The sequence below is a fragment of the Pseudochaenichthys georgianus genome, chromosome 15 (assembly GCF_902827115.2).
Source record: "Pseudochaenichthys georgianus chromosome 15, fPseGeo1.2, whole genome shotgun sequence".
NCBI lineage: Eukaryota > Metazoa > Chordata > Actinopteri > Perciformes > Channichthyidae > Pseudochaenichthys > Pseudochaenichthys georgianus.
Window position 1 is genome coordinate 11,875,433 of NC_047517.1, and position 26,827 is coordinate 11,902,259.

General features: G+C 43.6%; 1 protein-coding gene and 1 long non-coding RNA gene across 2 annotated transcripts in view; one reads left to right on the top strand and one right to left on the bottom strand.

The window, feature by feature from the left end:
- rims1a (regulating synaptic membrane exocytosis 1a) overlaps positions 1 to 16,483 on the bottom strand; it is a 145,767-nt gene extending 129,284 nt beyond the window's left edge. The window contains exons 1-2 of the mRNA XM_071205706.1: positions 15,760 to 16,483; positions 13,029 to 13,103 (exon numbers count right to left, since the gene is read on the bottom strand). Of these exons, the coding sequence (XP_071061807.1) occupies positions 13,029 to 13,103; positions 15,760 to 15,920 (236 nt within the window). The 5' untranslated portion in view covers positions 15,921 to 16,483. The remainder of the gene's footprint in view (positions 1 to 13,028; positions 13,104 to 15,759) is intronic.
- The window catches only part of LOC139435228 (uncharacterized), a 203,112-nt gene that overhangs the window by 154,956 nt on the left and 21,329 nt on the right, over positions 1 to 26,827 (top strand). The window lies entirely within an intron of this gene.

A 26,827-nucleotide genomic window follows, 5' to 3' on the forward strand; every position in this document is an offset into this window, starting at 1 on the left:
AAACTAGCGGCAAATCCAAAGCCAGCTGCAAAGGCACCGGGGCTTTTAACTATCGACGAGGCTTTTGAAAAAGGCAAGAAGTTTGCCAGTTTTGCAACTCAAGGCGTATGCTCGAACCAGAGCTGCCTGGACGCTGCAATCATGTTGCGCACTATCCGTGCTGAGTGTGCTGACTTCTCCTCCAATGTCCCGCTGTCTGGCTACCTGCATAAAGTCAAGTGCTCGGCGCAGTTGTGTGGATAGAGCGCTCCTCTGTTTTCATTTAAACAGCTCCTTATATCCGTTAGCGCAGCTAGCTAGCACCAGATGCTAACAACAACAATGCACGTAAGGTCTCTCTCTCGCTCGCTCGGGCCACACAGACACACACCCTCCCGGTCCTCCCGATGGCCAGTCAGTGCCTGCCGGTGAGCGTGGAAGTGTGGTCTGCCACAAGCGGACGGCAGGAGCGGGGCTGTCAGCAGCATCAGCTTGTAGATGGTATTTTAAACTCGATGCGCTCTGAAACTACGGGGCGGCCGATGAAAAAAAATACACATGCGTTAATCGCGTTAAAATAATTAGTGGCGTAACATGTTTTGTATTATCGGGTATCGGTATCGGTCTTGAGAAGCAGGAAGTTATCGGTTTCAAAAAACCAATATCGTGCATCCCTACTTATAGTATGTTTATTTTCAACTTTGGAAAGCCTTTTTAAAAGCTGTAAAAGAAAGAAACACAGGCTCAAGAATAACCCGGTGACCAATAGCTCCCTTATAGGGCAAGGCTAATTTGTAGCAGCAGAATTTAGTTTAGGTTGTAATTTTGTCCACTTCAGAGAATATATTTTAATAATCCTTTTTTTTTTAAATTATTTTTGTTTGAATCTAAAACACGATAATTCTACTTAAAATGTTTATTCGGCTTAAAACAGATAGAGAGATGTGATGGATATGATGTTTCTCTGCTATATGATGAGTGCTGCATCCTGGCGGCTCACCATATGGCAGCGGGGACATGGAGAATCTCTCGCCCTCTAGTTTTCTTCCTCTCTGCCAAGCTCTGTTGTTCCTCCTCCATCCCTTCCCCTCCCTCACTTCCGTCAGAGAACTCACCATGCTGAGCTGCTTGGATGTACTCTCTCTCCACCCCCCCCCCCCATCTATCCACCCATCCCTTTCATATATATAGCTCTATCTTTTTGGGATTTTGATTGAATTTATAATTTATTTAGGAGGGGTTTGAAAGGTTTGGCTATAAATTCACTCAAGGACAATGGAGAAGTGTTCCCAAATTCCAAAAGAGAAGAAAAGTGTTGATGCAATCCAAAATGGTGTTTTAATGAAGTATGAGAATATGTGATGCTTCTGATGGTGGCTCGCCAAACCAACTCTCTCCGTGATAGTTTCTCCTTCCCTCCCTCTACTATTCTCACCTCTCCCTTCCTCCTCTTTCTCTGGATACACTTCACTCTTTATTCTAGCTCTTGGTTTGTTTTTTCGTTTTAACACTTTTCTCTCTAACTCTCCTCTCTGCCTCCATATTCCTTTAAAATGGGGCTGATCTTTCAACAGGAAAAGTGTCTTTTAAAGGTCCCCTATTATACTCTTTTCGTCAAATATATATTATAATTCTCAGTTATATACTAAACATGTTTCTGAAGTGTTTGGCTCGAATTACCAAACAGATTGTGCGTTGTAGCATGCCATATACCCCTCTGTTTCAGCCCTGTTTCAAAAGTGCTGATTCTGTGTCTGTAGCTTTAAATGCAACTGAGCTGCCACTCCCCACGCCCCTCTACAAAGTGATTGGTTTAAAAAAAAAAAAACTCAATGGTGCTCTCGTAACCCTTTCCCACCAAAGCGGTTCCCGGGCCGCTTCGGAGCTAGTGCCCGATTAAGAACGCCACAGCTAAACAAAGTCAGGCAACACTAACCAGGCATAGTGTGATGCTGTTTATTTTTACCTTACATTTAATGACCATCTGTTATTTCCCTTTCTGAAGAGCAGCCCACTGTTTGAGCTGCATACCTTTTCCTGTTGTTTTAATTATAGCAACTATCAAGTGGAATCAATACAAGGGCTACACAGGTTTCCGTAACATGTACTGTGTAAACACTTGTTGTCAATGAGTTGTCAATGAGCTGACAAAAATAGACCCCCCCCCCCCCCAGAAGATAAATAGAACAATACAGGAGATAAAGATACAGAGAAAAACCGGGGAAGAGATAGACAGAGGGTGGGATGTAGGGCGGGATGAGAGAGAGAGGAGGGACAGATGGAGAGAGCACCAGAGCCAACAGCACAGCTAAGTGGGTAGTGTGCTCCCCAGACAGAGCTCCATATGGCCTGGCAACGCCATACACAGCCAGGCAGCACAAACAAACCTATACATACACAGCATACACACACTGACATACACAGCATGTATACGCACACAGATACCCGAATACTCCTCCACACAAACAATTACATGAAGCGTTGCTATGTAGCCATACATATAGAAGGTTTGATCTGATGGGGTTGTAATTATCCATTTATCTACTGACTCTATTCTAGATGAATCATTGGGTATGTAAAATGTTTTGCAAGAAGAATTCCCTTCAAATATTAAATCGATTATCCAAATAGATACTGATTATGTTGACTAATCTTTGCAGCTATAGTTGCCAAGTCAAGAATATCCAATATGAAAATGGTTTCCCCCCTTTTTTCATTTTGAATTGTGACATTTACTGTAGAAATATGTCAAATTGTTGTGTTGCAACAATATGTCAGTGGCTTGTTGTTGCGGCAGAGACTGGACTAACTTTAGAAGCTGCAGTGACTCAATGTATTTCCAACTAGTAGTGGAAGAGGAGCGGTTATTTTGCTTGACTTCAGTTTTATACATGCGGGAGATTTATACCTCTTTCGTTTCAGTCCGTGACGTCATTGGGACCAAAAATAGACGTCTGTAAATCAGTAATTGTTTTTAATGCTCAATCAACTACCCAGCACGAACACTTATAGTCCTTTTTTTAAATCATTAGGGTCTAACAATTGTAATATTCGCTAAAAGCCAAATTCAGAGTTATTTTTCCTGGTTATTTTGGAGTGGGCACTGAGCCGTGGCCAGCGGATCCAACGTGGGGCTTAGGGAACACAAGAACGCATCTATTGGCCCTAGTCCCGCAAGATCCAGGTGCTTTTTGAATCTAGTCGCTCCTTTTTTTGCTTCATGCACCGCTAACAACTTTAAAGGTCCCATCATATGGTTTTCTGGTCATTACCCGTCCCCTTGTGTGTTATGTAGCTTGTTCTGCATGTAAACGGTCTGCAGAGTCACAAACCCTCAAAGTACACCCTGTAGCGAGTAGAACTCTAACACAGAAAAGACCTGTCTATGCTGCCCCAGAACGCCTCGTTGGAGATTTTTCTTGTTCCATTTTTTCTTCCGGCCTATTGACGTCACTAAGTCCAAATATACCAATTGACACACAGCTATAGAACAATAGGCACACCCTCTGCCAGGGTGGACTCCCGAGCAGCTCAGGAGTCCGCCCCACAAGGCTCCCGGAGCGGACAGTGTGAGGTGGATTTCCCGCTGTGTTCCCCTGGATGCTGGATATAGACCAGCGGGACACCGCGGACCGCTACCCCACGCAGCAACCAGGAAACTACACCAGTAATCCACCTCACACTGTCCACTCCTCGAGCCCCACAGAGCGGACCAGCGAGCCCTGCAACGTCCCGCCAACACGGCACCCAGACCCCACGCAGCATCCTCATCTGTTTGTCCTTACTGGTGTCATTTTCTGGTTGCTAACAAACGCCATTGTAAAATATAAACACTGATGTTCAGCTGTAAAGGTGGTTGACTAATCAGAACAGAGTGGGCGAGCTGACCAATCAGAGCACAGTGGGCTCATAGGAAGGGGGGGGGGGGGAGCTCCAACAAGGCGTGTAGGACAGAGAGTGAATACACATACTATACAGAGGTGCTGTATGAGAAACCAATGTGATTTTGGAACATTGAACAATGTAAATGTATTCTAGTATACCTCAACAATGGAATTATGATCAGTAGAAATGGCCAAGACATGGGACCTTTAATAGGAATTATAATAGCCCCGCCCCCAACGCTGTATCCAGTACTCCGTATCCATGCTGTATACTCCAAAGTGTGATCATAAAACGCTTGGTTCATATCAAAGTCAAGTGAAAAATGACCCATTACCACAGTTAATAAATAAGCATTACGTCCCATCCAGTAAAGATGGAACTCTCTCAAGCATACAGAAATGTAAGTGAGAGTCAGTCAAGTCCCTCCCCTGGTCCCAGCTGGAGCCGAGACCCATTGGAGGACCAGGATAACAGTGCATCCCTGAAGGAAATAAGGAAATGACTACTTGCCAATCCCAGGGGTCACTGAGCTTACTACGGGGCTTCTGGGCCATCGCCATGGAACCCTGCTTTCAGGAGACACCTGGCCAATCCTATTTAGTGATGTGAAGTGTAAACACATTTACACTGCTGTACATCTGTGCTGCCTGTACAGGAGCATGGGGTTCACTGCGCATACATGGGGACGGGGGGACGGACAGGAGTATAATGTACGCTTGTGAGAAGTATTTGGACACACAAAATGTGACCAAACCTACCAGTCAGGTGTTGTGGTGCTAAAGGCAAGCACATCTCGATCAATAGGGTTTCTGTTTCTGCTTGGTTTCTGTTATCGGTTCATTACAGTTTACAATATTTTTTTACCAGGAAAATCATTTCAACATTTAAATAACATCCTGTTTAGCTCATTTGAAGACCATTCCACGTGAATGGTCCGCATTACTTTCATATAACAGTTGGTGGCAAATACACTCATTAGCAGGTCATTAAGTCACTTCTTGTACATTGGTAGCTCGTTTGAAAACATCTTTAAAAACCCAGAAGACAAACATTTTGTTGTAAAAGAAAAGGTCAAGCAGGTAAAGCAGATCATGCCTTTCAATCATTGAATTGGAATTGTAGCAGCCGCTTTTGAAATTACCTGCCTATCAATTGTGGTAAACCTGATAAACACAGATTATTTCTCTCATTTCTCCAGGGTGTTAGGATAATTGTCTTGACCGGGACATATTGAACTGCATCAATTTCTTCCAGAAAGAAAAACACCCTGCTACTGCTACATTTATGTCAAGCTGTAAGTTATTGGTTGGTTTCCCGAAAAATAAATAGTAATGGAGGAAGTGGGACTTAGACCCCGTTTACGCGAGGACGATACGGGTTGTATCTGCATAGTTTCTCTTGCGTATAGCCCTTTCGTTAACACGAGGCCATAACAAAACGATAGAAACAGACCCCGCAAACGATAACGGGTCTCAAGGTGGATCGATCTGCAAACGGAACGCTCTGGGGAGTCAAACGGCTCCGTGTGTACGCCTCTATACGATCATTTTCTGATAACGATGAAATAGACCCGCCTCCCTCTCCCCACGTCTCCTGCTCAGAGATCAGCTGCTGGGCTGTCAGAAGAGGGGGAGGAAAAGAGAGGCTCCGTTTATTATTCTTATATTATTATATAGAGTCGTTATCAATTTGTTATAAAGCTCAATAAATAACAAAGAAGACCTCTGACCGGCACTTTTCAAATTTTGTCCGGAAGATTTAAACTTTAACGGACATGTTGACCGGGGAAAACATTTTTAACGGAAACTCTGCCGCACGGTTCCCTCGTCCCTTGGAAGATGCGGAGAGGTGGGTGTTTTTCATCTGCTGGTGGACTACCGGAGAGATTTACAGCAGGAGCACACGCCGTTCACCGTGGAGAATAAACAGAAGGGCAACCATGGCAACCATGCTCCGGGGTCTTCTTTGCTGCTTTTGGTGTATTTTGTGGCGGCAGCAGCACCACATACAGGCCCGGCATATGTACTACAGCGTTTCCACGTTAAATGAATCGAATGCGTGTGAACGGAAGACTTTTTTGAAAACGCATACGGTGCGTAAACGCAAACGTTCCTGTGTAAATGGGGTCTAAATGACTTCATGTGACACTGATATATTGAATGGTGGACCTCCAAGAGAACATACAAGAGTGCATTCAGGTACGCACGCTCGATAATAACACAGTGATATTATCATTTGAAAGCCTTGCATATAATCAGGGGTGCACATAACCTTTTTGCCCTGGTTCTCAAAGGAGCACCTGGAGATGTTGCTTGGTGCTCATCCTTAAAATGAAATACACCGTAACTTTTGAGGGGGTCTTGACTTTACTTGCCAGACACACGGCACTGAACACACATGCAGAGGTGAACACAGAACACACATGCAGAGGTGAACACAGAACACACATGCAGAGGTGAACACAGAACACACATGCAGAGGTGAACACAGAACACACATGCAGAGGTGAACACAAGACAACATTAGCACGACCAGTAATCCTACAAACTGTCATCACTACCCTCCTGACTGTTCTCCTCTCTGTCTTCCTCTCTGTCAGACATGGTAGCTGATGATGTAGGCCTACTACTTCCTCTCTGGTTGAGTCTGCGATGAGCTGCTTGCATCCACAAGTCAACAGCTGGGTTTGGGTCGAAAGTCTCTGTTGTCATCTTAGACAAGTGGATGTAATCAAATAAGTATGTGAACATAACCAACGACCTACCATAGCCAATAACAAATGAATGTAACTTATTTTATTTGTGTTGTTCATTCATATCTTATTTTACCTTAACATTTATTTATTTATGCATTTTTTTTTATCTTTCCAGTTTTAAAGGATATGTCTGGTTTACTGTCCTTTAGTAGGCTATACATTGGAATGATTTCAAACCTGTTTATCCCAATAACTATAAAGGAGTGCCTTGGAAATATGTGTTTACATAAATTGTGACCAAACTGTTTGAACTTAGACTAAAGTGAACTATCTAAACACTCAAGAGTCCTTTACCTCACTGAGCTGTAGTTATCAGCCTCTCAGTCTGACTGGAGAGGACTCTCCCTCCACATTATTGTAGACACATCTTCTTCTTATATCCGTTAGAGCAGCTAGCACCAGATGCTAATAACAACAGCGCGTACCGGTGCACCCTCCCTTTCTCGCTCCCACGCTCACTCGCACTTTGGCTGTGAGCTGCGGGTGCCAGATAAGCCAACATCCCCCATTTTCATCACTTACAGCGCCCATCGTACAGGGCAAATGAAACGTGTAACCGCGGTGAAAAGGGTGTTACATTTACTTAATTATGAATGTTGTTACATCAAGGCCGAAAATTAGGATGAGCACCAACGGTCAAAAATATTTGTTTCCCTCCCAGAGCTGTCAGCGCAGCGCCTCCACAGATCTGGCGCCCTAGGCGAACATCTATAACGCCAGTGCTACGGGCCGACACTGAGTTCATATGCAACTTACTCGCAAATATCTTTCTCTCTCTCCTCTCTTCTCTCTCCTCTCTTCTCTCTTTTCTCTTCTCCCTTCTCTCTCTCCTCTCTCTCTCTCAATGTTGGTACGCAAATGCGCCTTTTTTCAAATGACCCGGTGCTCTTTTTTTGGCGGAGGTGCGCATGCGCACCTGCGCACCAGTTATGTGCAGCCCTGCATATAATGATTAACTACAGCTAAAGGATTACATGTTCCCCTACAGGCTCAGAAACCTCTACAACTCTTGGGCTTATTTAAAACTCTCGGGTGATGAACTCAATAGTACAATGGGTCATGTTTAGAACAAGGCCTTTTCTCTTGAGCGTTTACATCGCCAGCAGCTCCATCGACAGATCACCAGAAGTCCATTCTGCCGAACAACCTGGCAAACACTTAGCAGGAAGTGACCATCACCTGCCAGCTCTCCCTGCCCACTTTAGACATCTGTGAATAAATATTATGCCTTGAGAAATACACAACGATCAGCTCATGTCTGCCTTCCAGGGTTTCCCTGCGCTTTGTTGCATTTCACTTACTAAAATTAGTTCAGGAATGACCAGTGACGTTAAGAAATGTGGATTGGGTTAATTAAGTCCCAGCTATGAATGCGAACTACATGCTCATAAAATTACCACGTTGGTATTTTATCAGCTAGAACAAGTCAATTCCAAGGATGCCAAATAATCTTAAATCTCTAGTTTAAAAGAAAGCAATCAATCTTGAATTACATTTGCATTTATCTTGTTGTCAGCTTTCCAGCTTACTTCCAGTTTAAATGTACTGACAAATTGCAACGGTTTCTCTATTGAAATAAAATAAGAAGGCTAACTCTATGTTCCTTTCACTCACTGGTTATACTGTGTGAGAGAATGAAAAATTCAGTTCAATAATATAACTCTAAAGCAGGGGTCTCCAACACGTCGATCGCGAGCTACAGGTAGCTCGCGGGCAGCTTTTCAGTAGCTCGCCGCTCGATTATCGATTATAGCTAGTAACGTTGCTTCTTGATTTTTCGGGCCGCGGCCGGACAATACAGTTTTTTTATTTTAGAATTCTTTCTGTCACACGAATATAAAATTGGTCGGTGACGCAGAGATCAAGGAACAGACGTGACAGCGGCTGGGCGACACCACACACGGAGCAGTCTGCTTTCTCCAGCAGCACCAGTCAGAACCAACAGCAGAATGACCCGCTCTGAATCAGGCCGCGTCGCTGCGGCTCAGAGACACACAGGGAGGGATTTGTGTTTTTGAAAAACACTCGTTATCGTAATGTCAGGTTTTTGGTGGATTTAATCAAGTCTTGGATTGCAGAGTATGAATGTCCTCTTGCTATTTTCAGTTGATAAATACGCGTGGACAGTTTGTGAAGGCAGGAGGAAAGCTCTCCTCTCCTACAGTTTTTTTATTTTAGAATTCTTTCTGTCACACGAATATAAAATTGGTCGGTGACGCAGAGATCAAGGAACAGACGTGACAGCGGCTGGGCGACACCACACACGGAGCAGTCTGCTTTCTCCAGCAGCACCAGTCAGAACCAACAGCAGAATGACCCGCTCTGAATCAGGCCGCGTCGCTGCGGCTCAGAGACACACAGGGAGGGATTTGTGTTTTTGAAAAACACTCGTTATCGTAATGTCAGGTTTTTGGTGGATTTAATCAAGTCTTGGATTGCAGAGTATGAATGTCCTCTTGCTATTTTCAGTTGATAAATACGCGTGGACAGTTTGTGAAGGCAGGAGGAAAGCTCTCCTCTCCTCTCCGTTCCTCCAAGCCCCGCCCCCTCCTGAAAATAATGAGCGACAGGCTGACAGTGACCCGATAGAAACTTTATTATTCACTTAATCACTGAAATATAATGAAGCTAACTTAATCTCATACATTCATGGGATTCATGTAACAGTAAGACAGAGAATGTAAGTGTGCACCCACATGCACTATTTTTGTTTTTATAATGCTGTTGTAAATACTCCTGTTGTCTGCTGTGTTCAGACTCAAGTCCTGTGTGTGATGCCTCATTCAAGACATTCAGTGTCCTTTTTTTAACAGAAGACCGTTGCTAGAAGCTGCAGCTAGACTGCAGAAGTATTAGTTTTTTGTTTTTGAGGATGGAAAAATGTCACACACAGATATAGGGAGGCTAGACCTATACAATTAATTAATTATGGTTTATATTTCATGTCAACACGAAGAAGAAGAAAAGATGGCTGCACTGTTCAGTGTCAATCCTGTGGAGATGGAGGTTATAAATCTCCAAAATCATGTTCAGTTTAAGTCTCAGCAAAACTCACAACATTTCTGGAGCCTTGTGTACGCCCAGAAAACTATAAGAACATTCACCAAGCAGCACTGAACATGTCTGCTTTATTTGGTTCTGTATACATCCCTTTGTGAAGCAGCTTTTTCTGGCATGAATGAAATCTAAATACAGAACAAGACCGACTGATGAACATGTAAATGACTCTATTAGTGAACCTAAGTGGGTCCAGCATACACCTGTATGGTAGACTGACTCCATGCAGCGCCAGTCATCTCACTAACTGTAAAAAAGAGTGAATGCACTTATTTTACACGTGCCATTGATGCTTGCAAGGTGGTGATTAAGGCGATGTATTTACTATGTGGGCCATAATAAGAAGTGAAAACATTGTAATTTGCTCTTGGACATGTATGTGAATCTTCAGTGATGTACTTACTATGTTGTCCATATTAATATGTTAGAAATTGTCGTTTTCTTGGACCTTGATGTGAAGTTAAGATTTTAGATAAGCTTTAGGTATTGCAATTTCACACAATAGTAGCTTAATTCAACTGATGAGTGCTATGTGAATAAATGTAAGCGATGCGATGCAAGTAGCTCTTGGGCACTTTCATTTTTTCAAAGTAGCTCTCAGGTGGAGAAAGGTTGGAGACCCCTGCTCTAAAGCAACATTATAAAGCTGTGTTCAGACTGGGGATGTCATAACAGAAATATACATTGCATTTAAATTAGCTGTCAGATGTACACACAATAAGTAGAATCTCATTAGTAGGTTACACAAATTCCAGAAAAGACTCCAAAAATTCTCATTTGATTCCTTAACGTGTTTAATTTAGATTTAGAATTCCATGTCATTCAATATACACTCTCTTTTATTATTGTTTGCATTCTGGTAATTGTGAGAATAGTAAACAGGTCATAATTCTCTCTCTGATATCTATTTTATATTTGGTTGAAAACATCTCTTTAAAACTGTATTTATGATTTTTTCATTGGATAAAAGTGTCAGCACGAGAACATATAATGTAATCTAATGTACCATAAATGATTGCTAGTGTGAATCAAACCCCCTTAACCCTAACCCTAACCATAATTAACCTATTTGTATTGGCTGCTTACATCTAAAGTTAATTAGCTCTCCTGTCGATTTCAAATCGGATTTGTTATTCGAATGTAGAATTAGCAGAAAGAATTGGGTGTGGAAGAGTTGAAAGTGAGTCTACTGTGGCCCTTTTTCTATTGGATGATATGACGCTGGTTGGTCTGGAGTCCTGACAAATCTAAGGGGACTTGTGAAAAACAAGAATGGTCATGTTTTTAAAAGATATTTAGCTTTGACTTGATACCATAGTATCAGTTCTCCCTATTTAAGAGAGACAGACTGTGGTGTTAGCAATGTGATGGAACCAATGCAGAAAGTTCCAGTGAAAACCCAAGCTAACACTTTTTAACACACCATCGTTTCTGTCCAAAACAAAACATTAGAAATCATAAAATAGCCTCAAACAGTTCTCCTGTTTTGTTGTGGTTTTCATTTAAATATCTGTCGTGACATTATATTGTGATTGGACCCTGCAAAAGGCACAGTGATAAAATACTGACTGTGAATAATGTGGGGAATCCTCACCGAAAAGGCATATAATGTTACAAAGGGGGCCATATTGTGGGATTCCTCAGAGAAGCAGATGTGCTCCAGCTGACTTACTCTGTAATCCCACCTCACTCTACTCTGATCCAGCAAAACACACACACACACACACACACACACACACACACACACACACACTCCAACACACATTAAGTGCAGACATAAACAAGCTTTATCCTTTGATCATTGTGCGGCAGGAAAAAAGACATTACTGGCTGCAGAGGTCACTGCGAGCATAAACGCGTGGAAACTCACATTTTGTAAGCCAGTGGGGACAAGGATGCTCCCTTAACATCAAAGAGGGAAAGAGACGTCTTGTTCAAAAAAGGCTCCAATTCAGAAAACACCAACAAAATAACCAGGCTTTATACAAAGCGAGAGGGACCAAGCTGAGCTGTTACAAAGAAGGGCTCCTGATCAACCCATCAAGCATCCTTCCCCACTCATTTGAGACAAGGTGGGAGTCAATATGTCAGTGTAAGCTAACCGCTAACCACCTGCCTTCTCAGTATGATGCGAGTTGGAAGGCTTCGATAGAAAAGATCCATGATTTGCATGTTTACAGGAGAAAAGAGGTTGGCATCTCTGACGCTGAAAGTATATTTCCCAATGTGAACTTGGAAATTAGAGTACACTTTTTTATAACAACTTCAATGTCAGTCAACATCACGGGTTGCTTCGATAACCTCATGATGCGTTATTGATATTATTGGTATAGTTTAACCAATATTCAAATGTTTCTGAGAAGTTACAGATGTTCTGTTTGGTCTGTCATCTACCATGGAATACTACAGTACTCAAGATTCTAAGTAGCCATAGTTGAAATATTATTGCTACGACATCTGGAGGATTAGCAGATTCAGATTGGTTTGTTGGAACAACTGGTTACAAACCACCATGTTGACTTTTGTAATAAGAGCTAGCTTGCTGCGCTTACTTAACGCCGATCTTAGGTTTTTTATCCATCCTGTTTGGATTTACCTTTCATATACTGAAAACGTTCCTATAGCTTGTCCACTTACACTATCTTTTCACAAGTTTAGTTACTTTAAAAACCCCTAGGTGATAGATATAATCCCTCCTACTGTCAAAAACGGTCTAGTCCTAACAGGCTATTATTGTAATCTGATGCAAAGGGGTGTTAAACTTGACTTGTCTGGTAGGCGACCAATTCAGCCAACAGCCAGCAAACTAGCTTACATAGCGATTGTGAGTAGGGTTAGGGTTAAGTCTCCCCCCCATGTGGAAAAACCAAGCTTTTGTTTAGCCTTATGTGATGCGCCACACTTGCCACTTTTTATACAAGCTAACGTCAAACTACTATATTAACTGAATGTTTGCCTTAATCCAAATGTTAACCCTACAGAAGATCTGATGCATAAATGTTACTTTCTTCTTCTTTTGTTGTGATCATGTAGGAACAAACTAGGGCCTTTGCAATGCCATTCAACGACCATACAAATCCCATCATAAAGGCTTAACTCACGCTTGCATAAGAAAGCATCAGAACAACAGTTTGTCTTTTATACTGTTGACTCATCCAAGGTGTAAAATAGCTTTCACAACAAAACATGAATGTGAGGCAAAAAAAAACCAGACTGCCAGCTCCTGATTGCCAGCTGTTTTTGGACCAATCAGGCAGAAGTAAGTAAAAGTGACGCAAAAGCATCTATTTCATTTCTTTTTAAAGTCCAAGTAAACAAAAAAATGTGTTGAAAAATATCTGTTGCCACTCACCGGACATCATTTTGTTGCGGAGGTTTCTTCTGCCCAACCAGGTTCACCGTTCTCGCTTGGATAGGCTTCTCTTCTCTGAAACACAGGAAATGAGGGAGACATTACTTATTATGAATTGTGTCATAATTCGGTTAGAAACGCATAGCAGCCTAGTACAGATAGTTTTCTGAGTTCGAACCAAACAGACACAACAAAGAAAATCGTATTGCCGCGCCAAAGATATACCTAAAGGCGTCGATGGCCAGCTTTTGACAACAATGACACGCTTTCAATATGTCCGCTCACACATTCACGATGTGATTCCAAACCATTTTTAAAATAAGTAGTTATTGAGGTAGATGGGACGTCCTCGGATTACTCTGGGAAAGTGCGCAGCCTCTTTCCAAATTGCATTCTTATATTGTGATTCATGTATGTGTTCCAACATCTAAGGATCCACTGGTTTTCATTCACTTTCTTGAATTGAATGAAAATGAAAGGAAGCCAATGAAAGACAGAATAAAATACATTCACATTTCTTAAATACTACAGCATGGTTGACTAAATGACCACAGACGCACCAATTATATTCTTCGGATTGCTAACAGCACCAATACTGGCCTCAAAAAAACAAGCATGTTTTATACACTATCTTTAAATACAATTGTGTTTCCGTTATCAGTCCCAGCAATTCATATCAGGTTAGGGTAAGGGTCCGCTGTGTATGACCAATTCCTTGGCTTCTGTTACCTTGTATACAGTACACAAATATCCCAATCACACAAAGATGTATTGTACAGATAGCACAGGTATAGGTTTTTGCATACCGTAATGTTACTTCTGAAACAATACTGATATTGTTGAATCCTTGCTATGCATTGTAGATAGATTAGCTAAAATATCTAAAATATAGCGAGTATAAGCACATCTATAGTCAATAGATACGAAAAACACCACGCACCTTACATTTTTCATCCAAGCTTTAAAAATGGATATCAATGTGTTTCCTGTGTATTTATCACGGACACATTCAGCACATGATATTACCTTCAAAAAGAGGGTGCTGACATTTACTACCACTGTGAAATCTAAATCAATTATACATTTGAATTATTAAGGCTAATGCTGACATGAGGTGATTGTAAGACAATGTGAGAATTCACTTCCATTGAGCTAATAGTTTAATCAGTGAAGTAAGAAGTGGCTATGGCTACCTGCTGTAATCCTATGCTTTAAGAGCAACACATCTGATGGTAAGTGTATTTAAAAATGCTCATAAGAGTAGTTTATTCCCTGCCTCTCTGCATTACAACCCACACTGCCCTACTGCTAGTACACTCACCATGAATGTATTAGTCAACCAGTGCAAAGCTTTTCAGTGCAGTTCGTAAAGGCACACACACACACTGCTCTGCTACCAGCGATCTCAATCCAAGTAGTGATGAGGGGAAACGATGCTGAAGCAAATATAGGTTAAGACATGTATGTGCTGACAGCCTGCCTCCTGTGCAGCCGCTGATATGAAGGAATCCACGACTGCTGATAAACGACTGAAAATGATGCATAGCCACTTAGCCGGAATATATAGCCGGAGCCATGTATTGGACATTTCCTTCTTTAGATGCAATGAATCGATCTTCCGTTCCAGCGCTGGGCTATCGGTCCGCACAGAGGGCTTAAAATAGAACAGGGACGTAAAGCTTGAGGAGCGCCTCGCTTAGGTGAGTCGGTATATCTTTCTCGTGCAGCTTCATGCACACCATGGCGAAAACGTGAGAAAAGGCATCGGGGGGAGGGGGGATTTCTACACCGATTACAGTGACAAATATATATCCAGATGAGACTTTTCACCCTGCATGTATGTATGATGGTAGATAAAAAGGAGAAGGGGGGGGTGCACACAGTGAACATACAGTAAGTCAGTGACATTACACAGGCACCTTTCCTCACACTGTTACAGGCCTACTGGTTCTATAACAGCCTGTGCAATGTGTGTGTTGCAAGAGCACTGGCCTACATACAGTGCATACGGCTGGGAAAGGCTCAACCGCACCCCAGAGCTGGGAACAGCAGCTGTTGAGATGGATGCTCACAGAGAAAACCAACAGAGAGGGGCTTTTACTTTTACTACACTCAACGCCAGGGAGGCTTCTGCCATTTCCTGCTGCATCTATAAATGAAATAAAAGTCAATCAGCCACAAGTTCTCATGAGAAATAAGACCTTGTTTTTTCATCTGAGTGGAGCATGATGCTGCTGATGATGATGATGGTGTGGTGACACACCCCTTCATCCTCCCACCAACCTCTTCTTCCTCTCTCCTGAGCAAAGTTACACCTGACCCAGCACCACAGTCAGTGTGAGCATCACACAGGAGCAGAGAGGATGTGGACCCTGCATGGTACGGCTGCACACAACTACATGGGCCTGGAGTGAGAGAGTGGAGGGACCTGCATGATGTAGGCACACACACACACACACACACACACACACACACACACACACACACACACACACACACACACACACACACACACACACACACACACACACACACACACACACACACTGCTTCCCCATGCTGAAAAACAATCAGAATGGAGCCCGAGGTTTACCACATACATAAATAGCCCATCAGCCCAGTGTGTCTCTCTCTCTCTCTCTCTCTCTCTCTCTCTCTCTCTCTCTCTCTCTCTCTCTCTCTCTCTCTCTCTCTCTCTCTCTCTCTCTCTCTCTCTCTCTCTCTCTCTTACTTTAACATGGCATCCTCCTTCGCCTCCTCCTCCCGTTGCCGAGCCAGCACAGCCATGATGATCTTCCTCTCGTCCTCCGTCAGATGGCTCAGGTCCGGTTCCGGGATGGCCGGGGCGACGGGTGGGCGAGGGGCGCCCCGAGGCCCCACCGAGGCGAACATCTTCCCCACCACCACCACTTTCCTCCCCTCTCTCCTCCTCCTCTTCCTCCCTTTCGCCTCCTCGCCTCACGGAGAGAAAACCCGCTTGCGGAGCCCACGGATCACGACATGGCCCACGGACAAAGCGGCGGTTGGAGCGACTGATGCGGAGTTCCCATGACGGCGGCGGGGGGCACCCAGGGCGGCGGCGGGAGCAGCAATGTGTCGCTGCTAGCTGCGGTAGTAGTAGTAGCAGCGGTGACGGTGATTGTAGCGCTTCGGTTCCCGGTTTTCAGCCTCTCCTTCTCCCTCTCGCTGCTCCGCTGTCTTCGCCCCCCACCCACCGCCCGCCTCTCCCCTCCACCACCTCGGTTTCACGGTGAGTACATATCTCCAGCAGTCGGTCGGGATGATGGCACACGGGAGTGGGATGTCGCTTCCTTCCTTCAGGCCGGGCAGAGAGGGGGCCCGGCTGAGTCTGCTGCTGGCAGCTGGGCGAGGTGGACTCTTCTGGTTGTGCAGCCGCCGCTGATGCTGATGCTGCTGTCAGGGAGACGGAACCGTCAATGGGACCGCAGCCCCTCAAGCGCGTTCACTTCTCCTGCGGCGGGAGCGCGCAGCTCTCATTTGAGAATGGGGGGCTCCACTCACCGTTCAGATGCGCGCTCACGCCAACATAGCACACTGAGAAAATAAATGGTTCATCAAGGGTGCATTGTGGGTGTTGTAGGAACATACCTCGAATGAAGCATCTTTTATGTATTCATTATGAAAATAAAACAAATGGATTATAATTAAAGGTTACTATAACATTATGCCTACAGTATTGTTTGCTCTCTTAAAGTGGTATAACACTTTAAAATCTGCTGACTTAACATCTTGAAAATGAAATGACTTAACAGACATTTATTTAAATTACATTACTGTAATTGAAAATCCTATACCTCTTGATATATGGGGGTGGATCTGCCATGTTTAGGGGCTAAACCCCCTAAAACGTAACAAAATCATATGTATCACTTCGTCTAAATCCTTACTTTTTGTAGTTGGAACTACATAAGTTCACACGAAAATGTAATAACAGAATAACAGATAATAATGTGGGTTTATGCCTTAATTGGCATTCAAGCATGCAGTAAAAAAGGAAAATGAGGTTCAGTTTATAAGATGACTCTCCTGAATCTCCTTACATCTATGGCATACATTTTCTAACCACCCCCTTCAACTTTCTTTATACATTTTTACATTCATATTTAGGAGCGACAATTAAATTATAGGGAAATGAATGGAATTGTAATCTTTAAAAAAGAATGCAATCAATTGTATAGTGTTTAGTTTAACCATTATTTCAGTAAGTCAATGAGCAATCAACAAAATGTCTAAAGAGCCATTTTCCAGTAGTGTATCTGAAACCATTCAGAGTATGAGTGTTTGCACCCTCCTCTTCCTCTTCCTCCTCCCCCTCCCACCACTCATTGCGTGTGAGAATGACGCGCATCCCCTTTTCTTTTTTTCCCTCACCCTCACTCCCTCTCTCTCCCTCTCTCTCTCTCTCTCTCTCTCTCCCACCTCTTCCTTCTGTCCTTCATTTGTATCCATCCTTCCAGCATTTCCAGCTCACACACACATTCTCTCACACACACACACTGCTTCCCCATGCTGAAAAACAATCAGAATGGAGCCCGAGGTTTACCACATACATGTATGGCTGGTGACATTTACAGTATGTGAATGCCATTTGATTTATAGGCTGTGTGAACATTAGTATTAAAATACATGACAAAGTATACACCGCATAAGCTGCAGTGTAGAGACATGATAATTAATTGTGTCACATTAATCTAAAATTAGTAACACATTTGCTTTATTGGAGTATTTTTAGAAACAGAATTGGGGAAAAACTGATATCTGAAATATCTAAGAATTACTGAAGAAAGAAATAATTATATATATTACGTGTCAACAACCCCAATGTAAAGTGAATGAGGCTCCTTTGTCGTGGTGCACACACGTATTTCTACAACGTCCAGCAGTGAGCTTTTATTCTATAAAACTTTTTTTAAATCTACTTTATAGCTTGTAACTCACGGGAGGCTTCTTTTATTTTATTTATATTCATAATAATTTGTATTTTTGTCAGAATGTATTATGTTGCATTAGTTACGAATTGTTGTTCTAAAAAAACAGTGCATTGTGTGTAATACAACTCAACAACTGTGATTTTTATTAAATTAGTTTGTTTTAAAGAAAGGCCTGAGCTGTGTCAAATAGATTGTTCCCTTTAGTTAACGTTTTTTAAAAGATAATTATATTCCTATTTGATCATGTCCCCTTTATTGTATTGTATTGTTGTCATACACAGGTGGAAGGCTGAGGTTGCTGCAGCAGGCCAGGATCAGAATCAGAGAGTGAACCTCCCAGCTGGGCAAGCCTTTATGCCTTCTTGTATTTTCACAAATAGAATTAAGGTTTCACAAATCTCAAACTGGGTTATGAAGAATCTTTAGACTCTCTGGGATAATGCAGTCCAAATAAATCGGCTATGCAGCGATTTAAGAGGTTCAAACACGGAGGATTGTTCGCTCAGCGCTGTAAATTAAATGTCCCTTAACTTTCCCCTTAACTGCCGAATCGGATGCTCTGAATCGGAAGCCAACTTCAGCGTCGTGAGGTAAACTGACGTTACATTTGTGTCCATGTCACGGTGAAATGTAAATGATGGGTAGCGACTGTATCGCCGTTTTAGAGATGACGCTGCTGAAAAGACCGCAACATAAGTAAAGATAATGAATTAAAACCTGTGTGGCTTATATGATAAGTCTAATTAGTACAAGCAGGGCAGCATAACTTTTCACCATGTAACTAAAGATTGTAGTCAGGGAAATCAGTTTGACATATTGAACTAATAACAAATCCCCTCTGGCTGGCAGAGAACTCTCTGCTCCTTCTCTTGGACGTAAAATCACATGTACTGTACATTTTACATTTATATTCAATGTAATATTCCATCCCTCACATACTTTTGTATATATAATAACTTGTTATGCTGCTGTAACACAAACATTTCCCAAATTGGGATCAATACAGTAATATCTTAATTAATTAAGAAATATAACTATTATAATTAGTGTAGCAGCTGACACCTATTTTCAATATGGATTCATCTACCATTTATTTCTTTAGTTCAATTTTGATCTATAAAAGTGTCAAAATAGTGAAAATGTTCACGAGACTTATCAAAGTGCAAAGTTATATCTTTAGATGTTTTGTTTTAGCCTATACTGTATGTCTTAATGCTCTTATATGTGACGGTGTGACTTCCATGAAACTAATATTTTATTTCTTCCCAACAGACGAGCTGACAGGAAGCCTAACACTCTAACAACCACAACATTGCAAAGGCGAGTAAATGTAAATTAAGCTGCAATAAGCTGACCTTGCACTTGGTGCCAGTAAGGATGTTCCTCACGCAGGCTGAATGTTTCTCCCTCCTTACTGACACAGAAGCCCTTGATTTGCAATGCTTCACTAATTGTCATTTCCCTGGCTCCGTAGGGACACTTTACCTCCAGCACAGCGGGAGACCCTTCCAGACCATCTGGAGATGCCCCCTACAATCCTGATTGGGAGAGCCACAAACCTGACTCATGGACCTGCATCTGGGTTGCAGTGGTGAATGCCCTGACACCCTCACATTCATTCATAGTCCCCCACTGTACAGACAAAACACCATCAAGGACCTGTTGTTGCCCTAGCACCCTGGCAATAAGGGAAGCAGTCACACGCTTTGACCTCAGGACAGCTCCAAAGTCGCTGGCAGTCAACCTTCCTTTCCTGAACAAATGCCAGTTTGGGTTGGTTCGCTGACCAATGGTAGCCACCTGAATTGCCCTCTGTAGCTCCTCAGACAATGCCATGCTTGCCACAATTGCCTCAGGTCCCTGATGCCCAACAGATTTGATAATTTCAGGAACAGTAAGTGTTTCCAAGCTGTAGTGTTCCTCTTCTGGCTCGGGGGAGAGAAGCCAAGAAATTCCTGAGATCCTGTCCCAGAGTCTGTCCCTCAGCCAGTCACGATCTTCGGAGGTGGGCTCTCTTGTCAGCCGGTTAAATGAGTTATTGGTTGGAGGAAATAGCGCCTCCACTGAATGCGTACGTTTAGCTGCCTTTGGCTTCTTCCACTGACAGGGGGTGTCAGTGCAGCTGAAATTGTGGATGGCTAATGCAGCCGCATGACTGCATTTCCATTCTCCACGTGGGCTTTCACATTTTGTGGAGAGAATTCCCTCTTCTCCTGTAGATACCTGTGGTGGTGGGATTGTTTTATTATTTAAAATATATTTACATTTGTAATGCCTTAATTATCCCTTTACTTGTTTATAGCCTACTGTATGTTTATTTCATGGATATTTCTGTGTTTTCTGGTGAGTAATATTTGTAATAAAGATTTCATGTGACACATAAAATGGATTTGTTGATGGGAATTAATGTCACTAATGTGAATAAATTAACTCTAGGTTAACGGTACTCTTGCTATCACTCACCGACACTATAAACCTTGTCCCTCATGCTAGCCCTGACAACACCGGTATCAGCACACCTTCATCTAGGCTGCACTGTTTTACGTGTCCTGACTTGTAGTGGTTCTCTCCTCTATCTACACTCGTCTTCTTGTCATCTTTGTAAAACGATATCAGACTGGTAATTGACACAGCCATGACTTCTAGTTAAATTCAGCGTGGCTCAAATGAAAAGCTTTGTTAAAATATGCAAGCGCGCGAAAGTCAAAGTCAGCTTTATTGTCAAAAATTCTACATTATACATCCAGAAATATCGAAATATCGTTTCCCGCAGTCACACACTGTGACATGTATACATAAAACAAAACAAAAAGGGCCTATATAAACGTGGTATACATTAAACAAAACAAAAAGGGCCTAGATAAACGTGGTATACATTAAACAAAACGGGCCTAGATAACCGGGGTATACAGTTTACAATGTTAATATATTTAAAGTGTTCAAAGTGCAGTTTCAGTGCAAGTCATTAGGCTTGTTTGAGACAAGCGAGACCTGCGCAGTTGCGATGAACGTCTTGCTGCGTTGCATGATGGTTAGTCATTTTGTCCGACTTGCTCTGGAGGCTCGCCTACATGAGACGTTGAAATCTCGCGGGACAAAGACGCCCGCAGCCTGACGGCCCGTCCACACAGCGGCGTGCGTTGACGCTTGCCGGCGGGCGTGTCTGAAACTCGACCAACAACCAATCACATGAATCTCCCGCCCCTGACACACAAGCAGCGGTTTGATTGGCTAGAGCTTGTACTGGCATATGATTCGATTGGCTGACACTCCTGCCGAGGCGTCAAAAGTTGAACATTGCTCAACTTTTGCAGCGAGCCACGCCAGCTACGCTCCGCGTCGCTTCCCACGATGCATTTCGGCTAAAAGTGACGTCACCCCATTCAAAGTGAATGGTGAAGCGTCAACGCACGCCGCTGTGTGGACGGGCCGTGAGCGAGGCGCGGCGAGGCGCGGCGAGGCGCGGCGAGGCGCGGCGAGGCGCGGCGAGGCGGCGCAGTCCTCTCCTCCACGGGCTGCGGAAGCGAAATGGGAAACGACCATGGATGTATAATAAGAACTGGATACAGCGTGGGAGGCGGGGCCTCATTCATTCCTATGAGAGTTGCTCATTAGCGCATGATGATAAAATGGCACAACTTTTGAGAGAGTGAAACGTCACAGATTACCCGGCATGCCTGAGAAGTACCCGTATGTGCGCTCATAGCGCATGCGCAACTTTAACCAACATGCTCGTTCACATCAAGCACGTCAATTTGCGTACACGTAACAGCACCGTGCGCTCATGACAGCATGGTAATGGCTTGTTATTATGCAGTTAGCAGCTAGCGGCTAGCTAGTAATTATGCTAATGTAATCGTAATCGTTATGTACTTCTATTATGCTGTAACAGGATCTAGTGATATCCAATAGAGCTTCATTTAGCATGAAAGAATTATTGCACTGTATATATATATATATATATATATTAGTGCTGTCAAAATTATCGCGTTAACGGCGGTAATTAATTTTTTGAATCAATTGCGTTAAAATATTTAACGCATTTAACGCATGTGCAGAATGGCCCGCCCCATACGTGCCACCAGTGGCAGCGCCAGAGTATGGCTGGGGTAGGCTACACCCATACCAAGAAATGGCTTAGCCCCACCATGAACAATGATGTTAAAGTAAGCAAAATAAAGTCTGCCAACTCGCGCGGAGTAAATTGCACAGACAGCAGTTAGTAAGATTGATTTCAGTCGCCACGGTTTTGAAAACTTTTGTCACATAGTGATCGTCTTCTCAATAGAACATCTTTGATAACGGCGTGGTGTTGTTGCAGGAAGTCCCGAAGCAGAATACTTTTGCTGTAGTACAGGGCAGAGCCATATAATAGTAATAATATGGCTCTGGTACAGGGGTGCACATAACTGGTACGCAGGTTATGTGCGTAATCTGAAATGCGTACCGTCACTTGTGTCACAAAGCGCATTTGCGTACCGACGTACTTGTGAAGCTTTTCTAGAAGGCGGTTAGATCACCGGACGACAGAGTCGGTCTCCGTGTGCAGAGACAGGGAGCTGTTAACGTCGGTCTGTACAACGGAACTGTGCCAAAACTACGGCAACCGGCTGCGGAGGGAGACTCCCCCCTTCACTGGAGAACTGCGCTAAAACAGCTGATCACAACGTTCACACTCTGTGGTCACGAAGTACTCCACTAGCCCCCCCCCCCCCCCTCTGTCGACTTTCCTGAAGTACTCCCCCGTTGATAGAAATCAACACGTAATGAATTAAGACCCCACGGTTTGATGATTGATAGGTGTGTGGGTTGTCTTTTCTTTTGACATGCAGAAAAATGTTATAATAAACATAGATACTGTATGTTAAATTGATATATCCGCCTTCTTTCATTTATCTTTCCATTCCCAACAATATACATAAATAAATGGCATATTTTGGACATAGTTCGAATGGTGATTAATCATGATTAATTCATTTTTAAGCTGTGATTAATCTGATTAAAAATTGTAATCGTTTGACAGCCCTAATATAAGAAGCTACAGGAACGTTAATCTATCTACGTCTGTAATATTAACTTTATTTAATACAACATTTACGGTACAAGATTTACATCATACAGCCCATGTAGTATAATATTTTACAAATGATGAATTACAGCTAACATGTGCAATATATCCATTATTACAGCTCCGTGGGCTGGCAGTAAGGCGATATGGGTCCGTTGTTATTGTGCATCCATGGGTAAAGAGAAACTCATGTCGTGCTGAACACGTAACATGAACGTGCCGGGCGGCGCGGTCCCGTGGGTTAGATGCGCGTTCATAATGCCGAGGGAAATAACTCTCAGAATAACGTTATTAGCACATTTTTACAACTTGAGGAACAAATGTTTTTAATAAGGGCTATAGAAGTGTTCATACTGGGTTGTTTATTTAGTTTAAAAAAAATTATCCAACGAGTTACAGACCACTCTTTCCCCATGTAAGTCAATGGGAAAAAGTGTTTCCGGGCCTGGCAACCAAACGGATGTGCAGTACCGCCGTTTGGCCAGCACGAATATTTCCATCTGAGTCCGGCGCACTTCCTGGGGGCTTGGAAACGACTCGCTGGTATCTTGAGCTGAGCGCTCATTGGTGGTTTTTATCCCGTGCTGCTGATGAAACTCTCCAATTGGCTCGGCAAAAGTTTGTATGCTCCCCCGAGAAGATATTTTTTTTAATATTGAAGTTAAAAGCATCAGTTTGGTGCACTTTGAGAGCAAAATGAAGAGATCTATGGATCTATGGATCTCTTTGCTTGATTCATTCATTCACCAGTTGTGGTGAAGGCATCTGACTTACTTGAACCGAAATGTCTACATGCATAGCAGAAGATGGCATCTTTTTTACATGAATATTCCAGCCAATCTCTGTTTTGAAACCATGAGCTGCAAAATGAGCGCCTTACCCCACTGTACAGGCGAGTTGGGTACTTTTTTAAATATACCTGGGCAGGTTCTGTTTTACTAAGGTCCTCTGGCACTTGCGAGCCGCTGAGGGGTGGCTGTGTTTGGGGCAACGAAGACGGCTGCGGCTGCAAAGACGGCTGCGGCTGCAAAGACGGCTGCGGCTGCAAAGACGGCTGCGGCTGCAAAGACGGCGAGTCGGGCGTTAGTGTCCACGACAGTGGCCGCGGGTAACGTAATGTCCCCATGATCTGAACTGTTATTACCTGCAGTATATGCAGTGTTACTGCTGTCGATAAGGGCTGGTTGTTTTAACCATTTTCTGATGTCCATCACTGACTGCTGTGTAAGCACCTTGCAGATGACGAACGTGCAGCGGCACAGGTCACACACACCTGACATAATAACGTTACTTACCGTTTAAATTGCAGCAGACAATGTTATTTAACCACAATTCCAATTAATTTTATTTCAACTTAATTTCTCTCTTTTCTTCTTCTTATTATTATTATATATGTAATATTTTTCACTTTTCATTTTTTTACTTTTCATTTTTCAAATGAGGGTGCTTAACGACTGAACTGAGGGTGCAATGCACCCTTATGCAACCCCGTAGAACAGGGCCTGGGCTGATATCTAGTGTATTCATACCCCTCACTGTTTATTCATCATTCAATTCATTCTATATTTTATTCTGTTTATTGTGTACATTACTTTTCACTTTACTGCTTGTTGCACCTGGTTAGAAGCTAAACTGCATTTCGTTGTCTCAGTAGGCTACCTGTAATATGTGCAATAACAATAAAGTTGAATCTAATCTTGAGCAGGAACAAATGTATTTACTTAGTACATATCTGACATTAACGATTAAACACATCAGCGCCATATAGATATAATATCTATATATATATATATATATTATATATATATAATATCTATATGGCGCTGAAACACATGTGTGCATCCTTTATAAATGCAAACTGAGTCAAGCCGACTCCGGAAGTGGCGGTATGCACCTTAAAGTTGTTTGCAATCCGCCAAAAAACCGAGAGAAGAAGAAGACGGAGCCGACTCTGTCCGACTTCAGGCGAGCTTTTTGAGACCTCCCCCGGCTGCGATCGGCTATTCTCGTCTACTTTCGAGACGAGCCGCAACCAAGCCCCCAGGAAGTGCGCCGGAGTCTGATGAGAATATTCGTGCTGGTCAAACGGCGGTACTACACTTCATTTAGGTTGCTGGGCCCGGAAACACTTTTTCCCATTGACTTACATGGGGAAAGAGTGGTCTGTAACTCGTTGGATAATTTTTTTTAAACTAAATAAACTACTCAGGATGAACACTTGTATAGCCCTTATTAAAAACATTCGTTCCTCAAGTTGTAAAAATGTGCTAATAACGTTATTCTGAGAGTTATTTCCCTCGGCATTATGAACGCACATCTAACCCACGGGACCGCGCTGCCCGGCACGTTCAAGTTACGTGTTCAGCACGACATGAGTTCTCATTCATAACACTCCGTTCGATGTCTCACTATGGGATGCGCCTCATCGCGGAGCAAACAGAAGCATCAATCTCATTACGCCAATCCTGATTGGCCGGTTATTCTTGACGTCAACGTCAGGGGAAATCACCCCCTATAAGTAGCCTGCGCCACGACGCATGCGTCATTCAAACACCTCTTCTCGCTTCAGAGCACATCTCGAACGGTAGCCAGGCTAGCTTAACAGTCCACAGACTGAACCCAAGCTAATTTTCGGTCGACGGGCGTTAGCCGGCTACCCTATTCTCTCTCAGAAGAAGTACCATAGTCAACCTCGCCGAATTCTTCCTCTGGAAGTAAGGTAAGATTTTGACTTGCAAGTTAGCAACACACCAGTTGCTAGCTTGTGCTTTTTTCCCTCACTGCCGACACCACGGTAGCGAGGACGTTTTTTATTCTTTTTTCTTCCCCGGAGGATAAAAGGATTTAAAGAATATTGCCACACCAGGTAATATTCTTTGAGAGGAAAAGACCCACACTACCCTTTTTTCTCCGGATAAAGGACAGTTTGGGACACTTTTTTCGACATACCTGTTACCATGGACGCCTCTCTCCCTCACACCAGAGGAGTCAGGGACTCGAAGGCTCGGTTCTGCGACTGCGGGTTGAAGATAGCAGGCACAGACTCACACCAGGTCTGCTCGTCCTGCCTCGGGCTGGAACACGCCCAGGAGGCTATCGACGACCCCGGCTCGTGCGGGCATTGTGCCCACCTCACCGTAAAGAACCTTCGCCGACGGTTAGCACGACAAGCTAGCCTGTCGGGACAGGATCCCCTCATGGACCCCCGGCTGGCAACCAAGACACGGGGGCGTCCGCCGCAGGGACTGAGTCCCTCGCCTTCACGGCCTGGGGCTCATCAACCGCGGCAGCCACGGAACCGGTTTCCCGCGCCATATCAGGCCGGGTCCCGATGGCGGCAAAGGACGCGGGAACGGAACCCCACGCTATACCAAGCTGGGGCTCCCGACTGGACCTCACCATGGTTTCACCCGCGGAGGATGTCCTGGAATTAAATTACATGGAGGACGAAGAGGATGCCTCTGAGTTCCTCCTGTCTGATTCGGACGAGCAAGAAGACGACGTCTTCATGTCACCAGCTCAGGCTGCAAAGCCTGGAGCGATGGCTGCTCTCTCGGGCGATAGCACACCAGCTTCGCCCTGTCTCAGTATGGACCTACAAGCCGTGTGTCAACGTGCTGCGGCCAGACTAGACATCCCATGGCCCGAAGTGGCCAAGGAGACCTCCAGGTCCCGTTACGAGGGAAAACTGTTTTTCCAAACAACGAGGACGAAGAGGCAACTCCTCCCGGTCTTCCCGGAGATGTTGGATGAGGTGTCGGTCTCGTGGAGAGACCGGC